Source organism: Monodon monoceros, unplaced genomic scaffold (genome assembly GCF_005190385.1).
Source record: "Monodon monoceros isolate NGI ecotype Baffin Bay Population unplaced genomic scaffold, NGI_Narwhal_1 Super_Scaffold_18, whole genome shotgun sequence".
NCBI lineage: Eukaryota > Metazoa > Chordata > Mammalia > Artiodactyla > Monodontidae > Monodon > Monodon monoceros.
The window spans coordinates 98,605,222-98,627,647 of NW_021703774.1; the positions used below are offsets into that span (position 1 = coordinate 98,605,222).

General features: G+C 37.0%; 1 protein-coding gene across 2 annotated transcripts in view; it reads left to right on the forward strand.

Annotated features, from left to right (window-relative positions):
• The window catches only part of ARHGAP29 (Rho GTPase activating protein 29), a 74,607-nt gene extending 52,578 nt beyond the window's left edge, over positions 1–22,029 (forward strand). For both annotated transcript variants that reach the window (XM_029227717.1, XM_029227716.1), the window contains exons 13-23: positions 6,415–6,572; positions 7,116–7,255; positions 7,536–7,640; positions 10,098–10,196; positions 11,512–11,651; positions 11,940–12,128; positions 12,396–12,533; positions 16,658–16,890; positions 17,837–18,167; positions 18,298–18,406; positions 20,883–22,029. In XM_029227717.1, coding sequence (XP_029083550.1) covers positions 6,415–6,572; positions 7,116–7,255; positions 7,536–7,640; positions 10,098–10,196; positions 11,512–11,651; positions 11,940–12,128; positions 12,396–12,533; positions 16,658–16,890; positions 17,837–18,167; positions 18,298–18,406; positions 20,883–21,766 — 2,526 coding nt within the window. In that variant the 3' untranslated portion in view covers positions 21,767–22,029. The remainder of the gene's footprint in view (positions 1–6,414; positions 6,573–7,115; positions 7,256–7,535; positions 7,641–10,097; positions 10,197–11,511; positions 11,652–11,939; positions 12,129–12,395; positions 12,534–16,657; positions 16,891–17,836; positions 18,168–18,297; positions 18,407–20,882) is intronic.
• Positions 22,030–22,426: the final 397 nt, after the last annotated feature.

Below are 22,426 nucleotides of genomic sequence, written 5' to 3' on the forward strand. Positions count from 1 at the left end.
TGTTAAGATTTAGGCCTACTATTTTTTATTTGTTTTCTATTTGTACCTTATGTTTCCCTTCATCTGTTTCCCTTTTGCTGCCTTATTTTGTATAAATTGATAATTTTTTAGAATTACATTTTAATTCATCTATTTATTAAAGATTTAATCTGTTTTATTTATATATTAGAATTATATTTTAATTTATCTAAAAGGATTATCTAAATTTTATCTCTTGTATACATTTTAATTTATCTATTGGGTCTTTGATTATATCTGTTTGTATAGTGTTTTTTGTTTAAATGGTTGCACTAGAGATATATATATATATGTGTGTGTATATATATATGAACTTTTCAGTCTACTTAGAACTAATATTTTACCAAGTTCAAGTGGAGTGTAAAAACTATACCACCATATAAGTTCCTTTACTCATTTTGGGTTGTGCTTGATATATGTATATTACATCTATGTACACTGAAAACCTCACCAGACAATCTTATAATTTTTGTCTTCAAAAGTCTCATATTTTAGGGAAGAAAAATAGTCTTTATATTTACCCAGATATTTACCATTTTTGTTATTATTCTTTCACTCCAAAGTTCCATCTTCTCTGTGGTATTATTTCTCTTTTGTCTAAAGAACTCCCTTTCCCATTTCTTTTATAGTTGGTCTTCTGGTGATGAATGCTCTTGGTTGTCTTTCATCTGAGAATGTCTTTACTTCTTCTTCATTCCAGAAGGATATTTTCACTGGTTATAGAATTCGGTTCTTTTCTTTCAACACTTTAAAAATGTTATTCTACTGCCTTCTGGCATCCATAGTTTCTCATGAGAAATCTATAGTCATTTGAATCAGCGTTCCCCTATGTGGCATGCATTGTTTTTTGTTTTGCTTTGGTTTGGTTTTTTGGCTGCTTGCAAAAATTTTTCTTTATCTTTGGGTTTCAACAGTTTGATTACAATGTATTTGGGTGTGGATTTTGTTGGGTTTCTCCTATTTGGGGTTCCCTGAACTTCTCGAATCTGCAAGTTTGACTTTTGCAATATTTGGGAAGTTTTTGACTATTTTTTCTTCAAATATTTTTTTATAACACTCTCCCCTCTTCCTCTAAGACTCTAAAGACTCAAATGTCAGACATTTTATTATTATCCCACAGGAATGTGGGACCTATTTTTCCCCCAGTCTTTTTTTCCTCTTGTTCTACTGATCTAGCTTCAAGTTCACTGACTCTTTCCTTTGTTATCTCCATTTTTTATACAGTCAATCCAGTAAATTTTTTGTTTTGGATATTATATTTTTCAGTAGTAAAATTTCCTCTTGTTTCTTTTTTATATCTTCCAATTCTCTGCTGAGACTTCAGTCTTTCCACGTTTTAATATTGTTGGCCCTTACTTCTTGAAACTGTTATAATATCTGCTTTAAAGTCTTTATCTGATAATTCAAATAGCTGAGTCATCTCAGGGTTGGTATCTGTTTATTATCTTTTCTCTTGTGAGTCACTGAGATTTTCCTGGTTCTTTGTGTGACAAGTAGTTTTGGATGATATCCTAGACATTTGCAATATTACCTTATATGACTCTGGGTTTTCTTTATAACCTATATTGAATGTTGATTCTTAAAAAGTTTTGCAGGCATTTGATCTAGCTAGGTTCACTCTTCAACTCCTAAGGGCTCCCTTCTATGTCTTCTGGCTGGGAAACTGTAGTCAACCTAGTCTGCTGCTTTAAGAGCCAAGTAGGGGAAGGATAAAGAGAAAGAAAAAACAGGAATTTCAGACCCCTCACTCTTCAGACCACAGTTCATCTACTTATAGAGAATTCCCCTCTGCTTATAGAGAAGAGTTTTTAGATGTCTGTTCTGCTGCTACTGCCATCACTGCCACTGCCACAGGACTTCATCTTAGGGCTTGGGGCTTGCTTGGGGGCTGGGGCAGAAGAGAAAACAAACATACAAAAGAAACCAAAGGATTTCCCCCACTCTTTCAGTCACATTTATTTGAGTAGGAGCTGTGTACTAGCTGGGAAACACAGTAGCAGAAAAAAAATAACAGGAAGCATACCACTAATTGGTATGCTTTGGTACTACATACCTTGATTTGTAGTTTATTTCCACAGTCTACCTGCTACCATTTACTTTTCAGAGCCCTCAGATAGCTAATCCATGCATTCTGTGAAGGGTTTTTAGGAAAATTCATTGAGAGACTGTGGGAAGTGAGCTTATTCCATCTGAATCAGAAGTCTTCCTTAAAATGTTTCTGGGTGTTTAAAATTCATTTATTTATCAAATTCTGATTAATTAATATGTGGTTAATTTACAGAATCAATTTTAGTAAAATTATTTAAAAGAATTATAAAATCCCAGGATCCAAAATTCCCACGTAAATTATTTAACCCAATCTTTTACCTTTAACAAGTCCTTTTCACCTCAAACAGTAGCTAATGATAGCTAAGATTATGTGCTTGTCAGTGCCTTAAGCTCTTTGCCTTCATTAACTCATTTAATTTTCACAGAGTACTACTAGGTAAAAACAGTTGTTTTAAGCTCCATTTTACTGATGAGGAAACTGAAGCTTAGAAAGCCTTTCTTCTCAAAATGTATTCCTTGGACCAGTCACATTCTCATTCATTTGGGAGCCTGTGAGGAATGCAGAATCTTGGGTTTCAGCCTAGACTTTTGGTATCAGAATCTGCATTTTGAACAAGATTCCCTATAATATGTATTTGTACATTAACTTTTTTGGAAACACAGGTTTAGAGAAGTTATAAATAACTTGATATCAAGGTCACCCAGCATGTAAGTTGTAAAGCTAGGATAGACCCTGGCTGAATAACTTCAGAGCCTGTGCTCCTGAATACTATGCTGTCTTGCTGAATGATTACTTAGCCTGGATATGAACAGCTCCAAAATTAATATGATGTTTATATTGAGCTAAAAAAAGATCTGTTTTCTAGTGGACCTTTCAAGTTGTACTGTACTGATATAATCCCTCTTCCATAAGATAGTACTTTAAATATTTAAAGGTAGTTATTACCTTCTCTCCCTGGATGTTTTTTTCCAGGCAAAACACCCCCAAATCTGATTACTTTTCTTCATGTGACATGGTTTTGAGTTCTCTAATGAGCTTAATCTTGTTTGTCTACCTCCCTCTTAAAAAGTGATGCTATTTGGTGATCCAACAATTATGATTTCTTTTAATTTGATGTGATATAAACAAGAAGTTACCTAATTTTGTATATAACATCTGTATTTATTAATGCCTACTATTTATTTAAAAGAAATGTAAGACCTGCCCTCAAGGAGTTTAGCATTTATTTAGGGGGAGAGAATTAATACATCTGAAAAATTGGAGAGCAGTACATATCAGTGTATGAAGTAGTCTTTGAGGTTAAAGTTCCCAAACTTGAACAAATCCCCAAACTCCTGAAAATCACTACAGCATGTAATGTATCGAGACAGTTTATAGAAAATTTCTCTATATATATTTGTGAGCAGAATTTCTTACTAGCTGGAGTTCTTTTGAACCAGTTTAATCAGTTTTACTTATTCCGTATGGCATTATTCACATGAAGATCCAAGCAGATACCAAATCCAACATTGAGTTCTTGAATATTGGTGTTTTTTCCCAGGTAAGAGCCATAATTGTCTCAGATTTCTTTGTGTTTTCTTCTCCATCAAAGCAGGAGAATTGGGGGATTTTGGTGACTTATTTTGCAACACCATCTCTCAAATTGTTTTTAAAAGAATTTTATTTTCACTCTAGGATATGTTATTGTGCATATCATTGCAGAGAAAACAAAATTATTTGAGATGTAAAGATGCTAGACACAGTTATATTCACTCACTGTTTTTTAAGAAAGATACACAGATCAGTTTCACGTCCCAGCAAAATTGTAAGTCATATCATGAACATCAAGAATTACTCCTGAGTATTCAAAATTGTCTTGAATTATGAAGTATTGAAGGGTATGGGATGTAGATCATAATTACATTACTAAGTGAGAGGAAGGAGAAATTACCAAGTCAGTCACTAAAGACCTAATCAAATCAATGGGCTTTGAAGAATGGGAAACATTAGCACAAAAGTTTTTCCTTTTGTTTTAAAGAGTATTCAAGAAAAATTTATCTTTTTAAAAATATAGGATAGAAAATTATATTGAACAAAAATTAATTTTTAGATTATTGTTAATCTATATGGGAGAATCTGTTCCCATTGATTTGATATTATGGCATATTCTGTTTCAACAACTGTCAGAGAAATGTGTGCTAATCTATGTGCCCATGGAATAGCTAAAAATTAGATGTAGGTGACGAAAGCTGGGCATGGAGTTGGAAGTCCTATGTGCTTGAGTTAGCAGTACCAGGAAATGTGCAGAATTTCAGTATGACCTTGACTGATAACACATTCTACTACTATTCATTTGGTCATTTCCCCTTTATGAAGCACTTAGGACACTGTGCTACACATCGGGGGCCTAGAAGAAAAGGACCAAGTCCCTGACTCAGGAAGGGATTGGGGGACAAAAAGATCTTAGAGGCATGATGGTTTTTGAGGTACCCATGAGCCACCCCAGTTAAGATGCCCAGCAAGTCCTGTAGGATCTACCCCATGGGGACCTCAACCTTTAGCACTTCTGTTAGGTGAGGGAGAAGGCTGAATCATTTAGGGAAAAGAGATTTTAAGACTGGGCTTCCAGTATATATTACTGCTTAAGTCTTTATTATTAGTAAGTACCCAGAGACAAACATTCAGCCGATGAGCGATTATGCCAGTATATTCATTTGGCTTTTTAAATTATTGGTGTTTCTAACTAGATTCATAGAGCTTATTAAAAAGTATTAAAAATGAACATACAGTTAGTTACCTTTACTCAAGAAAGTAAGTTCAGTTTACCATTAACTGGAGAATTCCCTGATTGTAGCTAATTGCTGGACTTAAACTTTACCATCCACAGTTTGAATTTCCTATGTTCCTTGAAAGAGGGCACAAACAAGCTATTCATTTATGTGCACTTTTCAAATACTATTTATGCTGACTCTTAGTTATCCTTGGAGAATGCCTGTCTATCTTGGAAAGGACTTAGAGGCTAATCAGAAGTTCAACATATCATCTGGTATAATCAAGAGAGATGAAAGAGGAAACATAGCAGTCTTTTGAAATAACATTAAGCCAATTGAAATTTGGCATTCATTCACATTTCCCACACAGGAGCCGGAGTGGCATTTAGAAAAATAAATCAGATCATGTTATAGCTCTTAACACCCTTTTAAAACCTTCCACTGGCTTCCTTCAGTTGTACTTAAATCCAGACCCCTTACCTTGGTTTAGATTACATCTTCCCCTTCTGGCTTCATCTCAAACTGAAATGCCACACTGACCTTTCATCTGTTTCTTGAGCATGACAAGTTCTTTCTTACTCACTTTTGCCCTAGGATCTTTGCACTACCTCTTCCGTTTGTCTGGATTGGTCTTCTCCCTGAAACTTCACACTGGCTCTTTCTTATATCAGGTCTCAGTTCAGATGTTACCTCTTCAGAGAGTCCTTCACCAAACTGTCATGTCAAAAGTACCTTTTTGCAAGTATATACCTGGTCATATTCCATAAGCTGACAATATTATATAGTATTTGTAGCAGTTTTCAGTACCAGAAATTATCTTATTTACTTAGTTTGTCCTCTCTCTCCAACACCACCCTCAGGAAAATGCAGACTCTTATGAGGGCTGGGATCTCATCTGTTTATTTGCTGTAGTATACCCAAAGCCTGGGTTTCTGTGAACATGAGAGTAGTTAATTCATGTACAGCTCTCAGAATGGATCTGGCATATTGTAAGCACGCTCCAGCTGCTATTGTTGTTGTTACTATAAGTGGCAGTAGTGACAGTATATTTAGGCATTTGTAGAAACTCAGTGGAATACTGTATTTTGAAGAGACTCAGGATAGTACCTAATTATAAAAACTGAGCGCTGTAGGACACATTATAAGTATAAAGCATTTCTATTTGTAAAGGATTGAAGAAGTGAAAGTCAAAATAACAGTGTTCTGATTGGAATATTTTTCCCCATGTTTTTCAGTTTAGACAGTTGTGGTCAGACCATCAGTACAGAGCTGGGGATCCTCAAAAACATATCTGTCTCCTAAAATTGTGAACCATTAGGGACATGGGGTTGTGCTTTTAAGCGTTTCAGATTAAAGCCAGTTTTGCCAGAAATGATTGCTCTTAGGTATTGGATTAAAACTACTTTCTTTTTTTATTTTTCTGATTCAGACCTGGTACCGAGTCAGGCAACATAGTGTGCTCTCGAGGAGATTCACTGTTGAGCTCTTCACTGTGTGGCCTTTTTCTTGGTGCTGTCACTTGAAATAAATGTGTATTTATGCAGCATTCTCTATAACATGAGTTACGTTGCCTTTTGTTTCTATCTGTTCCCACAGGTAACGGTTAACCTCTTCCAGATGCAACACCTGCAGGCTGCCTCCCTCGCGAACAATTTACAGTCTCTCTGTGATGGTGCCAAACTCTATGACCCAGGCCAGGAGTACAGTGAGTTTGTCAGGGCCACGAACTCAGCTGAGGAAGAAAAAGTTGATGGGTGAGAATTAATGTTAGGTGAAATTATTTCAAGCCATAAAACCTTTACTGCTAAGTTTCCTATCTGGTGTCAGGTGATGTTTTTTTCTAACACTGGTAGAATTGACTTTAAAACCTTCTGAATTTTTAAAATATTATTTAAGATGTGACTCACTTAAGAGTAAAGTGTTCCATTTTAACACAGAGCTCGGTTCTTTGAGATTTAGAAATCCTTTGAGAATGGCAAATCATGGTCATATCAATTTCGAATGTCCACAAACTTAACAACCTACATTTTCCACACAGGTTATACCAGAAGAGTTTAACCATGATATGAATAATGGACTGTACTTTTGCTATTCTTTTCTGTGTTTCAGCTATAATAAATACAAATGATTAATAAGTTTCATTCACATCTCTTTTAAGAAGTTCAACAGTATAATATGGTTTGTTCCTAATATTTAGTTAATTTAATTACTCTGTTCATTAAATTAACAGATTTTCCTGAAAATAGAATAAAGTAGTCATGCTTCTGAATGATGAGTTTTATTTGGGTTTTTCTTAGGAGTGTAAATAAACAGTTAACAAATACCCCTCACACTCCTGGCTATGGACCTTCCGACTCTTTAGAAGATGTTGTGCGCCTTCCTGACAACTCTAATAAGATTGAAGAGGACAGATGCTCTAACAATGCAGACATATCAGGTAGTGTTTCACATTAAAGAGAGCACTAATTTATGAAAGATCAAATTGTTTAAATGGGATCATTAAATGAATTGCAGCTCTGGAATTTAAAAATCAGGCCTTGAATTGTAACCTTATGAGGTTTTATTCACAGTTGTGAGCACTGTGCTTGTCTTACAGTCAGTTGCTTAACACTGTTAAAGAAGTTTGACTTGCCTCATTTTAAATAATGTCAGTGTTTTGAAACACTTATGAAATTTGTCTGTAGCCAAGTTTGACTTTAAATATTCTTTTCTTAAAGGTCCTTCTTTTATAAGGTCATGGACATTTGGGATGTTTAGTGATTCTGAGAGCACTGGAGGAAGCAGTGAATCTAGATCTCTGGATTCTGAATCTATAAGTCCAGGTACATAAGTATTTAAGTCTAGAGTGAAAATATTTCAATGACAGATTAAAATTTTCCTTTAGGGGGATATTTTTAACTACTTTCTTTTCCTTTTTTTTAAATTGACGTATGGTTGATTTACAATATTGTGTTAGTTTTAAGTGTACAGCAAAGTGATTAGGTTATACATATATTTATGTATATATATACTTTTTTTATTCCTTTCCATTATAGTTTAGTACAAAATACTGAATATAGTTCCCTGTGCCATACAATAAATCCTTGTTGTTTATAACTATCTTATTTTTATAATGAACTGTCTCATAGAGAGGGGTTTGTACATATATGTGTACAGTTTAAATAAAAATAATAGAACAAAGCCTTATATATTCAACACCTAGCCTAAGAAATAAAACATTATTAGTATATTAGAAGGCCTCTATGTATACCTCCTTGATAACCTTGCTCTATCACCCCCCAGATGAGCCATCATCCTGAATTTTGTTAATCTTTCCCTGGCTATTTTAAATGTTTTAGTACTTATATCTAATTGAGCTTTGCCCACTTTGGAATAGCATGCAGATGAAATCATACTATTCTTTTGTGACTTCTTTCATGCATCTTTTTTTTGATCATATTGATATGAGAAGCTGTCTTTATTTTATACTGTATGCTGTATAGTATTCCGTTTTATGAACGTAAATGTGATTATCTGTCTTTTGGATTGTTTTGTAGTTAATCACTATAATGAACTGTACAATTAACAACAGTTCTTGTGCCTGTGATAATTTCATTTTTTATAAATGTGCTTTAAGGTACTTTGATAGTCTCATGCTCCTTAGAGAGGCAGAATAGATGTTTTGAACTCTCCCTTAGTGACTTCAAAGAGAATAACTTGCCAGAGGTAATACAGCTAGCAAGAGAAGAAGGTGTCACTTGAACCCTTGAGATTATTACTTTCGCTATTCTTTCTCCTCCGCTTTTCTGCCAGAGACTTCTCCCAGTCTTGTTCTTCCTGGCTAAGTGTCTTTCTCCTACGCTCTTGGCACTGCAGGAGATAAGTTAGGATTTAACCTACCTCAGAGTCCAAGGCTTTGTTTTTCTGCCTGGTGTTCTACATATTACAGAAATTTTATTCATGTAAATAAAGCCCTTGAATTTAAAGTTAGAAATGACTTCCATGCCGTACTGGGGTTTATAGGCAGATTGTCAGCAACTACTTTGAGTCCTACTTTAAAATTATTGCTGTTCAGGAACACTCTGGAGATGCAATCCTAAATATTTAACTGAATATTTGTAATTAGCTTTGTAAAAACAGAGTGGTTCTAGCTATCCCCAGAAATTAAGAGACAGTCTAGAGCCAGCTCTAAATTATTTGGAATCCTGTAAGACTTCATGTGGTAAAGACAGAAATTTGGAAACTGGTCGCATGATAAATGGGTGAAGACTGAGGGGTGCATAGCCTGGGAGAGAGGAAACCTGGGGACGTGACAGCTGTTCTCAGACATTGAAGTGTAAAAGGGTGAGAGTCAGCCTGCTTGTTTGCTCCTTTAGGGAGACATGTGACCAAGAGCTGGGATTTATAGGTGGCAGGTTTCTGCTCAGTAATACAAGGAAGTCATTTTACGGTTAGAATAGTTCGAAAATCAGCATGTGGTCTCATGATTTCTTAGTCATTGGAGGACACATTCAAAACAAAAACTAGATGACCGCCTTTTAAACATAGTTTGAAGGCAGGGGGAATCTTTTGGGAGAGATGTGGTTTAAATAATTTGTAAAGCCCTTTCTAACTCTGAACCTAAGACTGTTAAGGGCTTGAGTTAAGTGTAACCTTCCACTTAGACACAGCCCTGTGTGTAATATCAGCAGGGAGCAAATAAACCCCATTTCATTACCTGGTCAGGCTGCTTCCACCCATGCTTTGAAAGACACATGGCAGAGTCCTTGGCTGACAGCTTATATCCCATGCTCTGCTCCCTGCCAGGATCATTGGTCCTGGTTCCTGGTCTTCTGTCTTACTGGCAACATAAATGTGATGGTACTGTTGTATTGCTATATTTGTAGATTTTTGTTTATTTTAGAAAGCTTTAGGTTACATTGTAAGTATTTCTTTATCATTTAATTCAACAAGCATTTAATGACAACTTTACCATTGTGCCAGCTATTCTGTCAGACATTAGATATAAGACTTGAATAGAAAATACTCCCTGTCCTTGAGTTTATAATCTCTAGCACTTACTATCAGAAGTTGACAATAAGGTTCATTGGAATGTGTGATCCTCAATTTTAAATTTATTTGGAAAAGTCAGATTTGGCTCATTCCTTTTTTGTTCCCAAGAGTATCAGAATCCCCTGTGTCCAAAGTCTGTGAATGGAAGCAAATGTTTACATTGTAGCTAATATAATAGTATGACTTGCGTTATTCAAAAAATGTTGTCACTACCCGTTTCTTAAATTCTACAATGAATTTTCTTTTAGGAGACTTTCATCGAAAACTTCCACGAACTCCATCCAGTGGAACCATGTCTTCTGCAGATGATCTGGATGAAAGAGAGCCACCTTCCCCTTCAGAAGCTGGTATTACAATCACCTGAATCAAGTTTCCACTAAACCGGTTGAATCAGTAGCATTGCATGATATTAGGGAAAAAATAGTATGATTTAAAGAATTCCTTTACTGTGTATTTTAAAAAAGGGCATTATGGTGACTTAAATATATCCCAACAAATTATGTACAAGGATGGGTTGACAATGTATTAATCACATGTTACAAGTAAAAATATAAGAATAAACAGCAAAACCACTGGAGCCAAAATGTATTAGCATGTTGATAAAATAGGCTAGATATTTTGGTCTTTCATAAATCTAATAGTGACGTAATTGTTCAGAGTGTTGCAATACATGAGAGACATTCTAGTCATGAGAATTTCTGTATGAGAAAAGCCTCTTCAAAAGAAATAGTGTAAGAAGCTAGGCGGGGAAAGTAAATACATGTACTTCTTGAGGGCAGGGAAAGTTGTGGATGCTGAAGGGTATAAAAGAGAAGTCATGTTAATGGCTTCATTTGAGACCTCCAGATACCTGTTCTGGTATCATTTTCTTAGATAGTATAAGAACATCTGACCCCTGGTAGGATTTTTTTTTTTGGCTGCGTTGGGTCTTTGTTGCTGCGTGTGGGCTTTCTCTAGTTGCGGCGAGCGGGGTCCACTCCTCGTTGCGGTGCGCAGGCTTCTCACTGTGGTGGCCTCTCTTGCTGCAGAGCATGGGCTCTAGGTGCGTGGGCTTCAGTAGTTGTGGCTTGCAGGCTCTAGAGCGCAGGCTCAGCAGCTGTGGCTCACGGGCTCAGCCGCTCCGCGGCATGTGGGATCCTCCCGGACCGGGGCTCGAACCTGTGTCCCCTGCGTTGTCAGGCGGACTCTCAACCACTGCACCACCAGGGAAGCCCTCTGGTAGGATATTGGTAGATAACTAGCTAGTATTACTTATAATTTTGTAATGAATTGAGAATAGCTTTATCTTTAATGCAAATAATGCTGACACACTAACCTCATATAGCTAGTTTTATTCCAAGCTTTCAAAGGGTCATTTTCTAAGAATGTAATGCCACCTGTGTAATAAAGGACATGTTAATAACTGTAAATTCGCTGATTCTGGAAACATTATGCCATGCTATTTGAGAAGTATCTTATTGGTCTGATGGTGATTTTTACTCGTAGCTTAAATGTTTGATATATGTGTGCCTTGTAAGAGATCTATAAGTTGGATGCTTATTTTGTTATTATAGTAAGAGCTTTTTGTAATCTTATTTAAAGATTTTTTGAAATGTAGTATCATACGGTATAATTTTTCTGTAGTCTTACAATTCTTACATGCTATTCTACTTCTGTTACAAGGACCCAATTCCCTCGGAACATTTAAGAAAACTTTGATGTCAAAGGCAGCTCTCACCCACAAGTTTCGCAAACTGAGATCCCCCACGAAGTGCAGGGACTGTGAAGGCATTGTGGTATTCCAGGGTGTTGAATGCGAAGAGGTAAGGTCTTTCTGGAATTACATTAGCCCTTTTATGCTTTTTGCTTTGAGCAATGCTTTTTGTTATTCATTTTACCGATTAGGATCTTTTGCAAATGTATTTTTAATAAATTGAACCACGGTGTATTTCTGTAATTTTATATTTCATTTTGCTAGTAAATGTATTTCAAACACCACAAGTAATACCTTTTAAACTCATTTTTGTTCTGTTACCACTCTACCTGTAGTTTGTCCAGTTGTGAATAGTTTTAAGGTGAGTTAACCATTTTAGACTTTCATTTTCTTGTAGTGTCTCCTTGTTTGTCACCGAAAGTGTTTGGAAAATTTAGTCATCATCTGTGGTCATCAGAAACTTCTGGGGAAAATACACTTATTTGGAGCAGAATTCACACAAGTTGCAAAAAAGGAACCAGATGGCATCCCTTTTGTACTCAAAATATGTGCCTCAGAGATTGAAAATAGAGCCTTGTGTCTACAGGTACATTATAACTTTTAAAATTAAAAATTTTTAAATGTAAATGTGATTTGTTCTAATGATAAGGAGACATTAAAGGAGAACAGTGCTCTCAGTTTTTACTAAATAACTGAATTTATTCAGATTTATTTGGAAAATATTACCTCATTTGGTCCTAGTTTTTTCCTAAAATATTTAGAATTGAAGTAGACATTAAGTATATTTAGAGGTCTGCATTTAATCATTTGTACTGAAGCAGAATTTTGCAAAATTTTTTCTTTTCTTCTCAAGGGAATTTATCGTGTATGTGGAAACAAAATAAAAACTGAAAAACTGTGTCAAGCATTGGAAAATGGAATGCACTTGGTAGACATTTCAGAATTTAGTTCACATGACATCTGTGATGTCTTGAAATTATACCTTCGACAGGTAAAGTTTTTAGCCTTGAAATTTACCATTAAATAGAGCAAAAATATAATTTGCAGTTTGCTGATGTTTGCCACACATATTTTTTTCATTGACATAGACCATGTTTATATCTTTCCAATTATTAATGTACAGATCAAAGAGTGTATAAAATATATGTACAATTTAAAGACCCATAATAGTAAAAACTCATTTTCCACCACCTAGCTTAAGGAAATAAAATATCACTATACCTTATAGAAGGCCCCTGTTTGCCCCTCCCCAGTTGTAGCCCACAGCTCTACCCAGTGGTCTTTCCTAACCATATTAATACCTCCCTCTCTTTTCTTAATAGTTTTAATACCTGTTGTGTATTCCTAAACAATATATCATTAAGTTCTAAAAAACTGAGTAGAAAGCATAAATCTAGCTGTTTAAGAAAAGTCCACCATTCGCACTGTTATATGAAGAATTCAGCCAATAGAACGGTGTCTGGGTCATAGTTTGGCTTTACTTTCATAGATATTTTAAAATAACTATTGTGGGAGGTTAGTGGTCAAGGTGTGAATGCATTCAGGGAACATGAAGTTCACCTTAGTTGGGGGGCAGGGCTATCCTATAAACTAGGTACTGTAAATTCAGCAGGAATGTGGTCGGGAGTGGACTTGCTCTATATTTTCTCTTTCTTTGCTCACTCTTGTACCTGCATGTTATAGGAGTAGGTCTGAAGAAAACGCTTCTGTGGGTGAAGTAAGTGGCCATAGTGGCTCAGGCAGCAGTTCTTGGAAGGGTTACAGGAACAACCAGCACATTGTCATGATAAGCCAAGTACAAAAGATCTGGGACAAGCCCAGCTGCATTCTGTCCTTGGGTGAAGCTCTCTGTCCTTGGATGAAAGTGAAGAGACAGTTATGGAGAGCATAGTGACGATGGTCCTCATTGTGTCCATCTCAGGAGCTTTGTTCTTCATCTAGGTCCTTTGTAATATGGTGAAGAGCTGTCATCCTGGGATCTCTCTGCTCTACCCAATTCTGTGAGGGAACACCTGTCTTCTGTGTCATGTCTTCCTGTTTTTTATTTATTGTCCTGTTTTGGTCATGCCCATCTTTGAGCAAGATGGAATAAGAGTAAATATTTGAAACTGTTTGATCTGTAAATGTATTTATTCTGCTTTCTTGAATGGGAATACTGTGAAAGTTTATAGTATTGTAGGCTGAAAATTATTTTTCTTCAGAAATTTGAAGGTGTTTTTTTATTCTCTTTGAAGCCTGAAATCCTTCTCATTCCTGATTCTTTTTATGTGGCCTATTGTTTTCTCTCTGAAAGCTTGTAGAATCTTCTTTTTCTCTCCATTATCCTAAAATTTCACAGTGTATGCCTTGATGTGGGTGTATTTTCATCCATGGTTTCAGGCACTCCACAAGCTCTGTCATTCTGCTTACTTGTCCTTTAGTTCTTGGAACTTTAATTTTCTTGCTCATTTCCTCCTCTCTATTTTCTCTGTATTTTCTTTCTGGAACTTATATTTGGATACTTAACAACCACAGTGGTTCTCTAGTTTCCTTCCCTTTTCCCTAATTTCATTTGTTTTTGTTTTCTTTTAACACCTTCTAAGAAACTTCCTCAGCTTTTTCTTCCATTCCTACTGTAAACTATTTTATTTCTGAGATCATCTTTTAATTTCCAAGAATTCTGGTTTTCTGTCCCTTTTATAGCATTCTTTTTTAAATTGAATGCAGCATCTCTTCTACCTGAACTATTCGTAGCTTTTTATAAAGAGGATTCTTTCCTCTGCTTAGCTTCTAGCCCCATCCAATAGAAATATAATGTGAGCCCTATATATAATATTAAATTATCTAGTAGCCACATAAAAAGAAACAGGTGAAGTTAATTTTAATATTTTATTCAACACATTGAAAATATTATCTGAACATCTAATCAGTATTCTTAAATTATTAATGAAACATTTACCTTTTTGGCCCTGACTCTTGGAAATATGGTATATACTTTTCATCTAGAGCACATGTCAGTTTGGAGCAGCCACCTTGCCACTGCTCAGTAGCCGTATGTGGATAGTGGCCACGATATTGACAGCACAGTTGTAGACCTTCAAGTTGGTTTTTTTCCTACTTATTTTGACTCTGTCTTCCATAATTGTCTCCTTAAAATTAAAGCTTTGGGAACTGAAATCTGTCCAGAAGCTCTTGAATACATGAAGGCTTTGAAGATTCTGAGCTTTACTGTAGTGTTATCTAGGAGAGCTGTTTGGGAAGTACCTGAGGTCTGTATCTCTAGTTCTCTGCTCTTGGGCTGGTCTGATACCCCAGAGAAAGGTCTTTCCCTGCCTACAGGTATGGTTCCAGAACTCTGGGAGCCATGTTAGGTCAGAAGCTCCAGGATCTCTGCATTCAGCAGGCACACAGTCATTAAATCCTTATTTTAAGATAGTTGCCCACCTGTTCCTTGTGCTTGGCATTGCCCGTCCAGAGACCCTCTGTTTCACACTGCCCAGAGAAGAAATCCCCAGACTTCTGAGGTTGCTCAGGAGCATGGAGTGGAGACAAGGATATAGAAATCTAACACTGTTCAGATAACTCACCCTTCCCCGAGATCAGAGGACCTAGTCTCACAATCCCTGAGTCTCCTTAGGCTCCGCTAAATCATGTTGGTTCTCAGTTTGGAATTTCAGCTTTCTCAGGAGCGCTACGTCAGCACTTGTTCACCTCCTCTTCAGCTTGTGAAATGTTACTTTTGTCCCCATTCCTGTTCTTCCAGTCCTGTAGGCTTAACTGTATTTCAGTGGGGTGGTAGGAGGGAAAGAAATTAGGTACAAATGTTGGATGTGCCACATTAGCCCAGGAAACTATTGATATCTCTTCAATCACATTTTATAGGATTCTCAACTGAGAAGTGGAAACAGTATCTTTGAATGACTTTTAATCTTATAATGAATCATCCTTTATTTCTTTTATTCAGTGGAGGATAGGAAATAAATGGGGTCCAATACTATCAGCTCTCATTTTATCCTAGGAATACTATGGGACCAAAGCTTTAGTGTGGGAAGCCATGCTCAATTCTTACAGTGTTAAGAGAGTAGCCTTTATTTACTCATTACCATGTGGTAAATCTGAAGCTCCAAGAGTGACCAAGATGGTAGAGGTAGAAATTAATCTCAAGGCTTCCCCTCTCTGAGAACAGAAGGGGAAACTGGAGAAGTGGTGCCTACCTCACCGCAGATGTTGTAGGACATCAGCTAGCCAGAGAGATGCTGTATTTTCCATCGCTGAGCAGTGGAATCTTTGAAATCAGTTACGCCAGTAGACAGATCAAGGTGGTATGCCCATTGACAGTTTGAGAGAGGAACTTTTTTTGACCTACTTATGGCAATTCAAATGGTATTTAAAAATTGGATGACAAAATGTTGACAGTTTCTTTCTCCTAAGTCATATTGTCTTTTGCTAATCCTCAATCTGGCCCGAGTAAAACACAAGCACCCTATAGCTTTTTGTTCTCTCTCTCCCCCATACCAACAAAAAATAAGCTTTTTCTAATTAATTTGACTTATATTGTATATTATCCTGAGTTTGTTTTAATAAAATAGTTGAAGATCATGCTAACTTTGGGGCAGTCATGAATGTAATTGGTATAGCATATCTATCAGAGTTTTAAAATCATATCATGTGGCTTTGGGTTTAGAGTTTTACTGATTACCAGTTAAGTCATTTTTAATATAGATATAATGTATGGTGATATTGGATTTACTTTATAGATCACATCTAGCAAACATGTACATTTTTTTTTTCTTGTTCTTGGGTGTAATTTTTTTTCTTCTAGTTGTATTGAGATACAATTGACATACAGCACTGTATAAGTTTAAGGTGTACAGCACAACGATTTGACTTACATACATCATGAAATGATTATCACAGTAAGTTTAGTGAACATCCATCATCTCATACAGATAAAAAATTAAAGAAATAGAAAAATACTTTTCCTTGTGATGAGACATGTACATTTCTAAATGTGATTGACCTTAAGTCTTGTTACTCTAAAAAGAACATGCTAAACCACTCAGTAGCTATTCAGTAGGTTATTAACAGGGAAAAAATGGGCAGAATGATATTTCTAATGTAATTTTATTTCTTTAGCTACCAGAACCATTTATTTTATTCCGATTGTACAAGGAATTTATAGACCTTGCAATAGAGATCCAACATGTAAATGAAGAACAAGAGATGAAAAAGGATAATCCTGAGGACAAAAAATGTCCAAGTACGTGTATAGAAATAAACCGAATTCTTCTAAAAAGCAAGGATCTTCTAAGACAATTGCCAGCATCAAATTTTAACAGCCTTCATTACCTCATAGTTCATCTTAAGCGGTAAGAATTTGAATAAGACAGACATTGATTAGTGGGTGGATAATTGATCAGTTTTTCGGTTTTTATGGGTTTTTTAAAAATTGTGGTAAAATACACATAACATATAAATTTACCATTTTAGCCATTTTTAAGTGTACAGTTCAGTAGTATTAAGTACATTCACACTCTTGTGGTATTGTTTTTACATTGAATGTTTCATTTCTAATATGTGTTAGGGAAAGAGGGACATTGAATATATGTTCATGCAGCCAACGTCTTTCCCTCAGATGCCACTTATATGCCAGCCTCTGGCTGGGGAAATTAGGATGCAAATATAAGGTTTCTGTCATCTGTTGTGCTTGTCAGCTTGAAGGGCAGACCTGCACCCAAGTGCAGCGCAGCGTCGTTCTTGTTCTGACGGAACTTTGCTCAACATGCAGTGGAAGATGGGGGAGAGGGGGTCATGAATCAGAGAAGGTAACCCTGAGCCAGACTTGAAGAACTGAGTAATGGTTTGGTGACAGAGAATGTACAAAAGAGCATTCCAGGCAGAGGGTAATAGACACAGAGACACAAGAGATCATTTTGCTTTTGAGGACATTTAAGTAATTTGGTTAGGCCAGGATGTAGCAAGCAGTAGCACAAAGTGAGCTGGAGGAGTCCTGGTAAAGTCATGCATACCTGGCAGATGAGTCGACTGTCTTCTTTCTGTACTCACTAAAGAATTTTTAGCCGGGAATTTAACATGCTCAGGTTTGCCTATTAGATCTTTATGGCAGCTGGTAAAACTGTACTGGTTCCTTCTACTTACTTATATTTAATCCTAAGACTGTGAAACCCAACTTGGTGTGTGGTCAGTATTTAAGCAAATAAATAGATCCTTTCCCTAGACTTCTGCACCCTTCCCAGCCCACAGTAAACGACTGTCAAGGAAATCTAATACAGCCTTTTGTGTTCTGCATCACAGAGTCGTAGATCATGCAGAAGAAAACAAAATGAACTCCAGAAACTTGGGGGTGATATTTGGACCAAGTCTCATTAGGCCAAGACCCACAGCTGCTCCTATCACCATCTCCTCTCTTGCTGACTATTCAAATCAAGCGAGGTTGGTGGAGTTCCTCATTACCTACTCACAGAAGATCTTCGATGGGTCCCTACAGCCACAAGATATAGCTGTGTGTAGTGCAGGTGGTGGTGCACCTCAGGTTGACCAAGGCTATCTTCCGAAGCCTCTGTTATCACCAGAAGAAAGAGATCCAGAACATTCTACGAAGTCACTGTTTTTCTCTTCAAAGGAAGTGAGTTTTGCTCTTATGGAATTGTGTTGGAACTTTGTAATGTTTACGTTATTAATAAGTTAAGAATCTTTGAACTGTTTATTTTGAGGTGTGTTTTGCTTCAAGTTTAAAAATTTTCTTTCATCAACAGGATATCCATACTGCAGATGGTGAAAGCAAAAGTTTTGAATCCACTGCATCATTTGAGGAATCAGAACGGAAGCAAAATGCATTCGAAAAATGTGATGCATGTCTCATTGGTGAGTGGCCATGTAAAATGCATATTTGCTGACTTAAAACTGTCCCAATAAACCATGATTAAAAGCCAAGGTGAGTGGCGTTAAGAGAAGTCAGAGAAAGAAGCTTCGTTAGTAAATGCATCTTTGCCAGCCATTAAGAAAGTTGCCTTCATTCTTTACAATAACCCTTCTTATAAAAAGACTTGGAGTTCGAAGGTGTGTTTTGTGTTCTGAAAACTTTTTTTATTTTTATTTTTGCCATTAATTAAAGTCAAGGCAGAATCTAGTAAGCAGTATGATGATTCATTAGCATCTTCTATTACTATAGATCATTGTATTGATCTCATTACTCATAAGGCGTCAACTAGACTCCTAAAAGTCAAAAAATTTAGACTCAAAAAACCTCTAAAATTTTTTTCAAATGCCTTTTCCTGTTGCCTGCCTGTAACACATTAAACACACTTATGTGTATATCTTTTTAATTTCCTTGACTGTAATCATTTTATTCACTGTATGGTAATTTTAGTTTCAGTGATAGCTACCAAGCTATTCATTTGTGGAAAGGCTTCCACTTGTTACTATAATTCTGTACATCACTAGAGCTAACTTGCAGTTTTTTTAAGTGCAGCCATATATTTTAAATTTGAGTGTAATGAAGTATTAGTGATCACAGCCTGACAGGTCTAAAAAGTAAGGGAGCTAACATTCATTAAGTACCTGCCTGCTCTGTGCTAAGCACTGTGCTTATTGTTTGATTCCATTTATCAACAATTCTGTGCTATAAATAGGTAGTAATAGCCCCATTCAACCCATAGCCTAATAGTCTGAGAGAGGTTAAATAATGTCAGAGGTCATGCCCCTAATAAATTGTTCAGTATTTGGACCTATGTCTGTGATTATTTCACTATTCCATGAGCTAGGGCTCCCCATTAGGAATAGTAATAAAAATAAATGTCATGTTTCAAGGGCTAACTGTATACCAGATAAATAAGCACTTTTCATGGTTAGATCTTTTAGGCCACATATAATCATAGATAAAATTATGATTCCTTTTGACAGATGAAGACACTGAGGGGCAATGAGATTGCCTTGCCTAGTGCAGAAGGGGTAGAGCTGAGTTAAACCTGGCAGGTGGGGTTCAGAGTCTGCACTCTTACCCATTACACTCAAGTTTTTTCCCTTAGAACTTAAGAATGCACTTTGGGGCTTCCCTGGTGGCGCAGTGGTTGAGAATCTGCCTGCTAATGCAGGGGACACAGGTTCAAGCCCTGGTCTGGGAAGATCCCACATGCCGCGGAGCAACTAGGCCCGTGAGCCACAACTACTGAGCCTGCGCGTCTGGAGCCTGTGCTCCGCAAAAAGGCCACGATAGTGAGAGGCCCGCCCACCGCGATGAAGAGTGGCCCCCACTTGCCACAACTAGAGAAAGCCCTCACACAGAAACAAAGACCCAACACAACAAAAATAAGTCAATTAATAAACTCCTACCCCCAACATCTTCTTTAAAAAAAAAAAAAAAAAAAAGCACTTTGGTGCCTACAGCCTGACCACAGTGTGTCAGGTCCCTTAGGGTGTTTTATACACGCGGGGAAGCACCTGGGAAATCAGAACAAGAGAGCACTGTCTGGAAGCCCAGAGAAGAGAGGTCCACAGTCTCAGGTAAGGAGAAAGGTCAGATGAGGTAAGGACTATCAAGTCATTCTGATGGGCTACTGTTTGCAGACCGCTGCCCAAAAGAGGAGCATGAGCAGAAGGCCGGAACTTACCAGAAATGGGACTATTTTAGGGGAGACGCTACAAAAAAGGATAGGGTCTGAAGGAGTTCAGGGTCCCAGTTTGAGAAAACATGGGTCCAGACTTGATAGGAAAGAGAAGAAAGTACGTCTGGGAGTAAACAGCAAATAAAGAGAATGGCATTTTTTACTTAAAATAATAAAACTATTCAACCTTAATCAGACAGGATGAATATGATAGTCCATTTATTAGTTGATAAGATGAGGGCATCTAAGGCATTTAATATGATATGCTCTCACTGTGGGTTGAATGTAACTGAAAAGCAGATTGAGTTGGCAAAAGCCTTAGGATTCAGGGCATACTTACATTTGGTTGGCATGTAAATTGGTGAAACTTTTCTGAGGGTAACACACCAATATCTGCCTGTTGAAATCGTGACAACCCTTTCAGCCAGCAAATACTTGTTCATACACAGCACATAAGAGGAGCTACATCAGCAAGTGTGGGGTTTTTTTTCACTAACCTGCAGTGAATTTTGTAGCTGTTTATTATATTGATTTAAATAAATATGGAATTCTAACATTTTAATTCAAAGTGTACCTTTAATATTTTATGAGTATTTTACTCCTCTGCCTAAAGAATAACTTGGAAAAAATATATGAAGACCCTTGTTTTGAGAGGGTGTTCATCTATAACTCATTTGGACTCTCGTTAACTACGTGCCATAAAGTTTGATTTTTAAATGAATCTTTTCCTTTTTCAGACAACAAAGTGCGTTTGCTTGTAGACCAAGAGCTTGAATCAGCATCACAAAAGATGGAAGATGTTTGTAAAACCTCCAAGCTGCCTACTCTGAAGTCCGATAGGGAAATAAATGGCGTCGAGAGGCATACTCCAAGGACCAAGATTAGACCTGTAAGTTTGCCTGTAGACAGACTACTACTTCTTGCAAGCTCTCCTAATGAGAGAACTGGCAGAAATATGGGGAATGTAAATTCAGACAAGTTTTGCAAGAATCCTACCTTTGAAGGAGTTAATAGAAAAGACACCCCAACTATTGTTTGTTCCAAATTTGATGGCTTTGATCAGCAACCTCTACAGAAAACTCGGGAGAAACAGTATGAACAAAATGACCTGACTGCAAAGACTGCAGTGATTGTGCCCAGTGCATTCCAGGAAAGAGAAGTGTCAGTGAGCATCAGGAGTGGTGGGGACCACCCAGTCAGCACCACCAGTAAGCCATACACAGAACCCATCAGGTCAGCCAGACAGGTGTCAGAGAGACGGTCTTCTGACTCCTGCCCTCCTGCTCCTGTCAGAGCACCCAGAACACTGCAGCCCCAGCACTGGACCACGTTTTATAAACCACCTGCTCCTGCTGCTAGTGGGAGAGGGGATGAGGAGAAATCTGTGACATCCTCTGCAGCTGTGCCCCCTTGCACAACTCACGCTCCCCAGGAGCACGCGCTGAAATCAGTTCCAGGTTCTGAAAATGCATCAGCTGGTCCCGTGCAGACGGTTAGCAAGCCTAAAGAGAGGGCTGAAGAGCGTGACTTACCTGGTGTACATCCAGCATGTCAGAGACCGAGGCTAAAACGAATGCAGCAGTTTGAAGACCTTGAAGATGAAATCCCACAGTTTGTGTAGGGTTGTCAGAATTCAGTTTTTCTTTTTTTGTTTTGTTGTTTTGTGGTGTTGTATTTGTTTTCTGGAAGAAATTTTTGACAGGGCCTCTCTTGTATAGGATTGCCAAATCATGGATTTTGTTTTTTGTCATTGTGTTGTGTTATCCTGTGTTGGTTATATTGAATGACAGAATGTTTTGATAGGGCCCCATCTGTGCCTCACTGGAATTATATGTATTTTTGAAGTTGTGAATAAATAGATAGACTCATGTTTTTTAAAGTTCAGTTGATTCCCCATAATATGGTCCATTTAAGTGCATCCCTAATATATGATACAGCTCTCAACTAATAGGTGCAGTTGAGGAAATCAGCTTTATTTTTTTGACGTGAAACTACATGCTTATTTATAAAAGGAATGTTTCTGAGTGCAAGTGCCTGAAAGATCTTTGTTTGGTATGATTGTTTTTTCACACAATTTTATAGTGTATCTTTGACCATTTGTGCTTTTATGGTATGTGTGTAACCTTGTATTTTTCAATTGGCGAGTCACTTAACTTTTTCATATTTGCGTAATGGCCAAAAGGCTTGCAAATCTGTATTTAATTGCATTTTAATTAATTGCCAGATTTTACACATGAGAGGCAGTTGAATTGTACAAAGAAAATGCACTTAAACATGTTTC